The sequence below is a fragment of the Rutilus rutilus genome (genome assembly GCF_951802725.1).
Source record: "Rutilus rutilus genome assembly, chromosome: 4".
Taxonomy (NCBI): Eukaryota; Metazoa; Chordata; class Actinopteri; order Cypriniformes; family Leuciscidae; genus Rutilus; species Rutilus rutilus.
In genome coordinates, this window is record NC_140212.1 from 26575981 (window position 1) to 26586243 (window position 10263).

Consider the following 10263-nt stretch of genomic DNA (forward strand, 5'->3'; position numbering starts at 1 on the left):
GAGATATTTAGGCTATGTTTGAGATTGCGCTGCCAGAGAAAGTGAAACAAAAAATCACCCACACGTGTCAAACGCGCTTTACAACTAAACTCGCGCCCAATGTCTAATATAACAAGCACAAACTGTGTTTAAAAGAATTTGACATGCAAGTACAAATTTGTAGGCTATCTGTCCTACAGCGTTTTTCTACTTTACCACAGTAAAGAATACGAATATAATAGGCCTAATTAAAAGCGAACCAAGAAACGTTTATAATACCTTTAGAAAATGGGTGAGACGTACGTGACGTGAGTGAAGATTTGGGAAAAGAAACAAGAGATTCCATGCAGGGATGAGTCACGATTTTTGGATATTCGATTAGTTTATTTAATTATAAAATATCGAATAGGTTGTGCGATTATATCTAAAATAAAATAAAATCTCCATGTTCTGGCGCTGATGCGGTGACGTGTTCATGTAACAAGAGACGCTGCCAATAACGCACATAACAGCTGTCACAAAGAACCAGTAAAAGTAATGATTGAATGTGTCAAATATATCAATGAGACATTTTAATAGAATAACTAATGGAGTAATATATGGTTAAATTCGCTGATAATCGGGTGACCAGATCGCAATCCAGAATTTAAAGCCGACAAAGCTATGGGTTCACGCACAACTCTCTCATTCGTCGTGACGTTACATTTCGTCTCGTCTCGTTTTGGTCAACGAAAATGAAGAGACATTTTAGCATAGTTTTTATTTTTTAAACCACATTTAGTCTCGTTTTTATTCGTCAACGATATTGCATTATACATGTATTTTAGTCATCGTCACATGACCATGCATTTACGTCTAGTCTCGTCTCGTTTTCGTCAGGTGATAACGGTTCGTTGACGACAATATTTCGTCATAATTTTCGTTGACGAAAGCAACACTAGTTGTGATGACACTTCTAACACCTTACCTAAGAAAAGGTCATGTTCTTTATGTGGACAACTGGTACAGTAGTCCCACACTTTTCCAGCACCTCTTGTCACTTGGCACTGGAGCTTGTGGGACTGTGCGCGCAAACAGGAAAGGGATGCCAAAGTTCACCTCTAAGATGACAAAAGGTGAGGTGGAATTTAAAGAAAATGGATCACAGTTGGCAGTAAAATGGCATGACAAGAGGGATGTTCATGTCCTCACCACAGTCCACCCAACTGGTATGGCAGCAACAGGGAAGCTTGATCACATCACTGGGCAACCAAGGATGAAGTCAGTCTGTGTGCTGGAGTATAACAAAAAGATGGGGGCAGTTGACAAAGCTGACATGATGACTGGTTTTCATGAATGCACCAGAAAGTCTACCAAGTGGTACAAGAAGATCTTCTTTCACCTACTTGACACTGTTTTACTCAACAGCCACATCGTCTATCGGCAAATTACTGGTTAGAAATGGATACAAATAATCTAATAATAAATATAAACAAGATAAAAATGATACAATTTTAAATTAATTTAATATAAAGTGTTAAAAAAATCACAATAATAAAGACCACACTGTCACATACTATACTTGTATATTCTCCTCACTCCCTATTGATGTGCTCTACTATGAGTAGGAAAGGAAATCACCTCCCTACAATTCAGGACAAACCTGATGAGAGGGCTGCTGGAGGAGTACAGCACATTGCGGTGTCCAACCAAAGGAGGGCGTCCTGCCTTAGACACTCCTCTGCGCCTTACAGCCAGGCATTTCCCATCTGAAGTCCCTCTTCCCAGGGCAGCAAGACCAGGCAGCACTGCAAGGTCTGCCTCTCCAGCACACGCAAGAGCAAGCAGAGGCGCCTCACCAAGCACATGTGTGTGCCATGCAACACTCCCTTGTGTGCCGTCCCATGTTTTCAGGAGTACCACACACTGAAGCATTATTAGGCCTGTAAAAAGTCAGAGTATATTCATTAATTGATGATGATACTATTTTGATTATTATTCATTGTAATTATATTTGTAATTATATTAGTAAGTATAAAGGTATACAGTTTGTTTTAAACAGAGTATATTTATTGATTTTTGTTTTGTTTATGATGATACTATTTATTTATTTATTTATTTATTTATTTATGATGATACTATTTGTATATACTATACTATACAAAGTGTTATTCTTTGTATACATATTTGAGTGTAAATATATTTGTTATCTGTTTTGTAATTATATTAGTAAGTATAAACGTATAATAGTTTGTTTTAAACAAAAATATTTACCTTACTTTGAAATAGATTTAATAAAACATGTATGAAATGTGTACATTTTGTGATTTCTTTTTACTAAATATTTTTTTCAGGAGTTGTTCCAAGGAAATTGTGAAAGGCTCACTGAAATGCCAAGGGGAAATGGTGCCTCGGCACATCTCAACTGACTGCATCATCTAGGCCTTAGGATGGTTCCACAAAGAATTGACTGCACATACAACATGAATTTACTTCAAACTAAAGATTTGACTTTATATACAGCAAAAGACACTGCATCTATTTGTGTCTCAGCTAATCCAGGATGGACCTAAAAAATACTTTAACCTTACAGTTCATTAAATATTTTAACACAGCTAACTCAACATTAATTGTTTTTTAATCTTCACAATGTATAGCCAGAGGACTATCACAAAAGTATTTAGGAAATTAAAGACATACTAGAGTATGTCGGCTTAAAGCGGCTTTGTATTGTTGTGTATTTTAAAAAGCTCTATAAATGTCCTAAAACGATGTGCATTTTGCTTGTAGTTTTGTGTTAATAAAAATTAAATATATTACATCTCATAATTCAGTTGAATTCATTATGTATTGTATTGTGTAATTTAATTAAATTTTTATATAAGTTTTGGTTCACTCATTTTATTACATGAAATGTTATTGTATTGTATGAGGTTCTGTTTTAAGAATTAATTATGACATAAATCATATGCATTAGTACACAAATGACATGCTTATAATAAAAAAGTAGATTATGTCCTATTGCTTAATAACAAATAACTTCATCACAAAACATACCTAAAAATGTTATTTCTTTCATTTATCAGGATAAAAATAAAATATTATTATATGAATTAAGGGGTTTGATTGATTACATTAAGATTTGTGATTCCGTAAAAGATTTGTGGATCTGTAATAATATTTATACTAAGTACCCACAAAACATAGCTAGCATTCTGTCATTTATTTAAATGTCTAAACTGTTAATAAGAAAAATAGTAATATAGACAAATAAACATTATTTTATGGTTCTTTTAATAAATAAAAAAAGTGTACTTGTAACATTGCGCTGATTATTACGATAAAAAATAATGACAATTATAATTGCATTACGAATTGCTGTGAATACGGTAAGGCAGTATCAGGGCAGTATAAGCTCAGCTAGCACGATCATCGATAACGTTAGCTGTATGCTATGCTACTATCTAAGCTAACTAAAAAAAAAACAATAAAAACGAGAAATGTTTAATTTCACAATCTATAGCTTCGGTTAAATACTAGTATATGAAACGTATAAGTTAAAATTAGGGCTGCACGATAAATCGCATGAGATTGTTATGCGCATCTCGTCAGTAAAGCCGGTTCCTTGATTAGTAGTAAATCCCCAGCTAACACAGTACGTTGTGACGACGTCGTCAGTTAGTCGTCATTTGGTCAGCGTGACGTTACTTTATGACAACGTTGTGAGGACGTCGTGGTAAAGTTCAATTTTTTTTGTATCTTGACTAACGTTCCAGAAACGTCGTGGGCACGTCCTCAAAAGACGTCGCTAGTTTATCCCATGGAAAACGTTGTGAGGACGTCGTGGTAAAGTTCCATTTTTTATAATCTTGGCTAACGTTCTAGAAACGTTGTAGAGACGTGGTCAACTGGTCACCAGATAACTTAATGAATTATTTAATGAATTAAGTAGGCTACCTTTCCCATATATCCAAATGGCATACATCACTAGGATAATACTGTACGCAATTTTCTGGAAAGTTATCTGGTGACCAGTTGACCACATCTCTACAACGTTATCATGGGATAAACTAGCGACGTCTTTTGAGGACGTGCCCACAACGTTTCTGGAACGTTAGCCAAGATTATAAGAAAATGGAACTTTACCACGACGTCCTCACAACGTTGTCATAAAGTAATGACTGAATAAAACAATGCAACTACACAAACATGCTTTAAAAGTTTTATTAAAATAGGAATAACAGAACAAAGATTTTTACAGCATTAAAAATAAACTCTGCAAATAGTTTTAGAAGCAGGACCAATAAAAGAGAGAGAGAGATGGGGGGGAGGGAATAAACTATTTTGGAGTAAAACACTCTTGTGTGTCATTCATCTTTCACCAATCTGTGTCTTTCTTGTAATGCTGACACTTGGTCCTTCCAAATCAGCCAAATGAGGACATCTTTAAACGAACACCTGTAAAATAATGATCGGAAATTAAATTAATAATGACAATAATAATCATCATCATCATCATGTGCAAAATACATGCGCTTCTCCAGTCCGAAGATATCAACTAAAGTTTTTTTTTCTAAGATAAGTTTCACTTCACGGCCCTTCCACATTGAATAGCATCTCATCCTTACATGACTGTTAAAGTTAACTTACATTTTCGTTAACCTTAATCTGTGCTCTGAAAACCTTATATACCTTATAACCATTATATGACTGTGTCATGCAAGATCATTGTAAAATCAAGAGAAATGTTCGAGGTGGTCAGGGGGGCGACTCGCATTACTGAATACTATAGCCTATATTTATTTTTCTTTCCATAATCTCCCAGGTACCCACAACAATGTTCAAATGTTCATTTTAATTAGGAAAATTAATTTAGCTTAACGTTTTAAAAATTATTTCGGTATAAATAAATGTTTGACAAGCTTAACGCAAGCTCATAAAATGTATAAACACACGATTTATTTATTTAAACACATTGACGACTCGCGCATATATTATATATATATATATATATATATATATATATATATATATATGCGAGTCGTCAATGCTGAAATAGTGAATTACCCTCAACTGCCCGGACACTTTTGCACACTCCCCGGCAACTTGACACGCAGCAAACATCTGGAATGGAATACGTTTACTTTCCACTTAAACAGAAACTACAAGAAACATTAGAAAGTTACCCACTTGATGAAGTAGTTAAACTACACTCTGTTGATTTATCCCTGAACGTTGATGGATTGCCACTGTACAAAAGCTCCAAAACATCTATGTGGCCAGTCCTTTGTGCAGTCATGCTCGATCCTGTTACCATTTTCCCCACGGCTCAGACATGTGGTGCAACTCGACCAACAGATCTTGGCTTTTTGGAAGACACAGTAAGGGACCTGGGTCATCTGATGAATGATGGGATTTCCTTCATGGGAAGAAAAATAAAAGTCAATCTGAGGTGCTTTGTGTGTGATGCTCCAGCTCGTGCATTAGTGAAAAATATCAAACAGTATTGCGGGTACTTTGGCTGTGACCGATGTGAGCAAAAAGGTGTGTGGTTAAACAGAGTCACATACCAAGAGACTGCTGACCTCATACTACGGACAGATGAAGCATTCAGAAATCAATCACAATTTCAGCATCACCATGGGAACACACCTGTGTCTCACCTCCCCATAGACATGGTGAGGTGCTTTCCCATTGATTACATGCACCAGGCTTGTCTCGGTGTAATGAAAAGGCTCCTGCTCATCTGGACCAGAGGAGACAGAGCTGTGAGGGTTTCAGCCAGCCAAAACAAAGAAATTAGTGCAAGACTGCTGTCTCTTCGGGACTGCATACCATCTGCATTTGTGCGAAAGCCTAGGGGTCTTGAGGAGCTGGACAGATGGAAAGCAACCGAGTTTCGTCAGTTCCTTTTATACACAGGAAAGATTGTGTTAAAGGGAATACTGCCAGATGACATGTACTTACACTTCCTTTCTTTCAATGTGGCCATGGCAATCCTAGTATGCCCAAGTCTTGTGCAGGAACATTCCGAATATGCCAATGAACTGCTGCAATACTTTGTGGAAAAAGGTAGGACACTCTATGGACATGAGTTCCTTGTGTACAACACCCATACCATGCTGCACATAGCAAGTGATGCAGAAAACTTTGGTTGTCTGGAAAATTGTAGTGCCTTCATGTTTGAAAACTACCTGCAGTCACTCAAGAAGATGGTGCGTTCTGGCAGACACCCACTGATTCAGGTTTCTAAGAGACTGGAAGAGATGAGCAAACAGAAAAAAACTCCAAACAAAACAAATGTACAGAAAATCTCTACAAAGGCCAGAGACTGTGCATACATCCTCAGTGGGGGCCGATGCTGTGAGGTTCTTCAAGTGGCAGACAAGGAAGAAAGAGTGCTTTGCCGTGTGTACAGTACACCGTACCCACTGTTCCACAGCCCGTGCACGTCTTTTTTGATTGGAGCCTACACGTACAACCAAAAAAACAACACAATTAAATGGATTTCAACATCAGAACTCACAAATCATGCGATAAAGATGATTACAGAAGACAGGAGTGTGATTTTTCTGTCATTGCTCCATAAGTTATAATCAAAGGTAATAGGCTGTCGTATGATGTGATATGAGGCGATTGGTAAATATAATCAGCTCCTTTTCCATTTATAATGATTTTCTTGCTTCTTGCAGAATTTTTAGAGGAGGGGACTTGTGATTTGGTTCTACAGACCTGGCTTTTTGAAGAAGACGAGGTATTAAATCTCATTTCATATTTTAGTTTGAATTTATTTTCTACTTCTACAATATTTATTTCATAATTGAATTGTACTATTTTAATGCAGGTACAATACTGTTACTGGCCACCAATTAATGTGACCAAAAAAATTAAAAGACTTCAACTTCCTGATAAAACAAATTGGACAAGGCACAGGGTCAGAGTGTTTGCAAAAACAGGTATCTCATTTTCCTTTAAAGGATAATTCAAACAAAATGTTAGTGCAACTACTGTTACTGAATGCTAAATTATACTCACTGTATTTGTACTTCAGGTGACTATGAAACTGCTAAAAAGTGGTCCAAAAGAGCAGCTGTGCAGTCTTCTGTGGAGAGCTCTGATGACGTTCCCAAGAGGAAAAAACGTCCAGTGTGTCTCAGCAGCTCTGATGAAGGTATGAGCCTGAGAATGTGAAATAAGTTTACAAGTAAACAAATAAAGTAAATCTAAAATCTCTTTTTTTTTTTTTTTTTTTTGTTGTTACAGCTACTTCAGTACCTCACCCCAAAAAGAAGAGCCGGGTGAACTGTACAAAAACTGGTAGGCCTTTCTTTCTTTAATTCTTTTACTTTATCACTTGTGCACATTTTCATATTAAAAGCATTTTCCAGAATACCACAATTTCATTAGTTGATTGATTGATTCCAATAACGGTACATTTTATAGCTATGCGTTTGTCCCTATTTTTTAGTAATTAACTTCTAATTTACAGTGGAACCTCAGCTGCCATTTCCCCCAGCATTTAAACCACACAAACCAGCCACACTAACGCCTTCAAGACCTGAAGATTCAGCATCAATTCTTGATGCATCATTAAGACCTGCGCCTCCTAGAGAAACCCAGAAGAATGGTAAATGCAAAACATAATTTGAAAATTAGGTTTTAATAATTTTATAATTATAATTTTACAACCATAATTTGTTTTTACCTTTATTTGAATGAATCAATATTGATTCTCCCAGATCACCTCCTGAGCCTACTCACTCAGAGAATCATCAGCATAGAGAGTGAGATGAAGGCGATGAGGAGCTCAACAGCAGCCCTGTATGAACTCTATGTCCGTGCCCTGGGTGATGGGACTAGTCAGCGAGTGGAGGAGATGAACCTTGATGTGTGTGGCACTATGGAGGAACTCATCTCTCTTGAGGAAAAAATTAAAGAGGAGACATTTCGGAATAGAGTGGTATGTCAATAATGAACTATCCATGAAATGTTAAAAATGTTAGAAGTAAGTTAAATAACAAAAGTTATTACCATTTTGAAAATGTATTCCATCTTGTAGACACACCATTTAAGTCTTGTTGGAGGTCCAAACCCTGGGGAAAACACCCGGCGGGTGATGAGGGCACTGGCCTCCTACAGTGTTTGGAAGGAATTTAGTCTGAAAGGGAAGAAAGGGAAGAGACCACTACTAAACATGAACATTATGAAGGTCATAAAAAGTAAGTCCAATATGTTAGTGACTCAAAAAACCTGTATTGCCAGTACTTTTTAAACCACTGCTGTATATTTATGGTATATTTATGGTATTTAATTTTACAGAGGCAGTGATGATGTCCAATCCTAAAATCCAGCAAGCAACAGTGGAGGACATTGTGGCAGACACACTTAAGCATGCTCCAGCAAGGTGTCAGAATGTAAGCTCCTTTGGTGCAGTTTTCTGTAAAATAGTTGTTATTAGGGATATCAATTTTCACAAATTCCCATGATCGATCGTCATTTAAATTAACGATCAATTAATCAATTAATCGTTAGCCTTAATACTGCGATATGCGTCTACTGCAGTGGCATAATATGGCCAACAGCATGACAGTCTGCAAATGCTGCTCTAAACGCTATGTAACTTACATCATATCTTTGCCACAACATATCACGTTCCAGTGATGAAGTCTAATAAAGCCAAACATTGCTCTCGTGCTATAAGCTAACATGATTAGCGCATCTCACCCATAGACAGAAGATCTCACCTCGGCATAATTTACATGTAGTTGACATCTGACATTAATAGTAACAAATAAAATATTTAAATGAAAGATATGAATCATGGTTACTCACATAGAGCGCAGCTGCAGTTTTTTCTTGTTTCATTCACCAACAACTGCCGAACAACCGTCCGTTCTTCTTCATTTGGTTTAATCAGGGTTTAATGGCGGGTTGCGAACATGGTTGCGAACCATGTTATCATTTCTGATAGATGCATGCCGCCACCTACTGTTATGAAGTGTGAAGAGAACTGGTTTTCTCACGTAATCCCTATATCCTATTTTTTAATCCACTTTTCCTAATAAACTCACTATTGCATTTATTTGATTCCTGCATTTTAGCCATTTAGTAAATACAATTACATGTGTTCGTTTTAAAATTTGCATTTTTCGATGTATTTATTAAGATGAATTTATTTATTTAATTATTAGTTATGGATTTATAGTATATTTATAGTTATCTTACATGATTAATATAATTAAACCATCATATTTGTAATAAATTATATTGACCAGCTGAATCTAACACTTAATTTCAACAAATGTAAAAGTCAAATGAAAAAAGATATGTGCAATTACTTGTATATACTGAAATATACTTTTCATTTTGCAGCAGCAGGACCAGAGAACAGGTGTGCAGCAGCATGATGATGATGATGATGATGATGATGATGAAACACTCCTACTTTTTGACGACGAATAATACTTTTTTATTCAGTAGAAATTTGTTTTCATTTTTTTAAGATCAAATTAATTAAAATGAATGCCAAATTGTCACTTCTCAATAACTTTGTTAACTTTTAAAATATATATATATGGTAAAAAAGTATATGTTAATTGTTTATTATCTGGAAAATCTCATTAACTAACTGCTGATTAATAAATTATATAAATGTTTTCTAGTTGATTGATTCTTGAGGCACACATGTGTGTGACACATTGATCCATGCGGTCCACACACACAATAGTACAGGTAACACACTGAATAAATGCTGATTAAATGTAGGCCTATGCAGTGTATTTTGGTCGTTGCTACGACGAATACAGGAATCACAAAGTTACGTTGCTGGAACGTTATGTGGCACGTCGCTACGACTAATATGGTCCTTTGATGTTACGTCCTCGCAACATGGCAGTTTGGTCATTGAGACGTCCTCATCACGTTCTTGTGACGTACCACATAACGTCGCCACGACGAATACAGCAATCACAAAGTTACGTTGCTGGAACGTTATGTGGTACGTCGCTACGACGAATATGGTCTGGTCCGGTTACGTCTTCACAACGTAACTGTGTTAGCTGGGTCGCCATCACCTGCTTTCAGATGGAGCGGCATTTACTACAAAGAGCCGTAGTTAACTGACAAGCTGAGCCATATCGCATTAATTATCGCTGGCGATACGTCCGCGATATTAATGCGATATGGCTCAGCTTGTCAGTTAAGTACGGCTCTTTGTAGTAAATGCCGCTCCATCTGAAAGCAGGTGATGGCGATTTACTACTAATCAAGGAACCGGCTTTACTGACGAGATGCGCATAACAATCT

General features: G+C 36.5%; 1 protein-coding gene across 1 annotated transcript; it reads left to right on the top strand.

The window, feature by feature from the left end:
• The first annotated feature begins 6154 nt into the window (after nucleotides 1-6154).
• Nucleotides 6155-9561, top strand: LOC311289767 (uncharacterized protein). Its single transcript, XM_084408017.1, has 9 exons — nucleotides 6155-6712; nucleotides 6803-6914; nucleotides 7010-7129; nucleotides 7222-7275; nucleotides 7448-7585; nucleotides 7698-7918; nucleotides 8018-8177; nucleotides 8278-8372; nucleotides 9331-9561. Exons 1-9 carry the CDS (start codon nucleotides 6629-6631, stop codon nucleotides 9418-9420), a joined length of 1074 nt encoding a protein of 357 aa, XP_084264143.1. The 5' UTR covers nucleotides 6155-6628; the 3' UTR covers nucleotides 9421-9561.
• The last annotated feature ends 702 nt before the right edge of the window (nucleotides 9562-10263 follow it).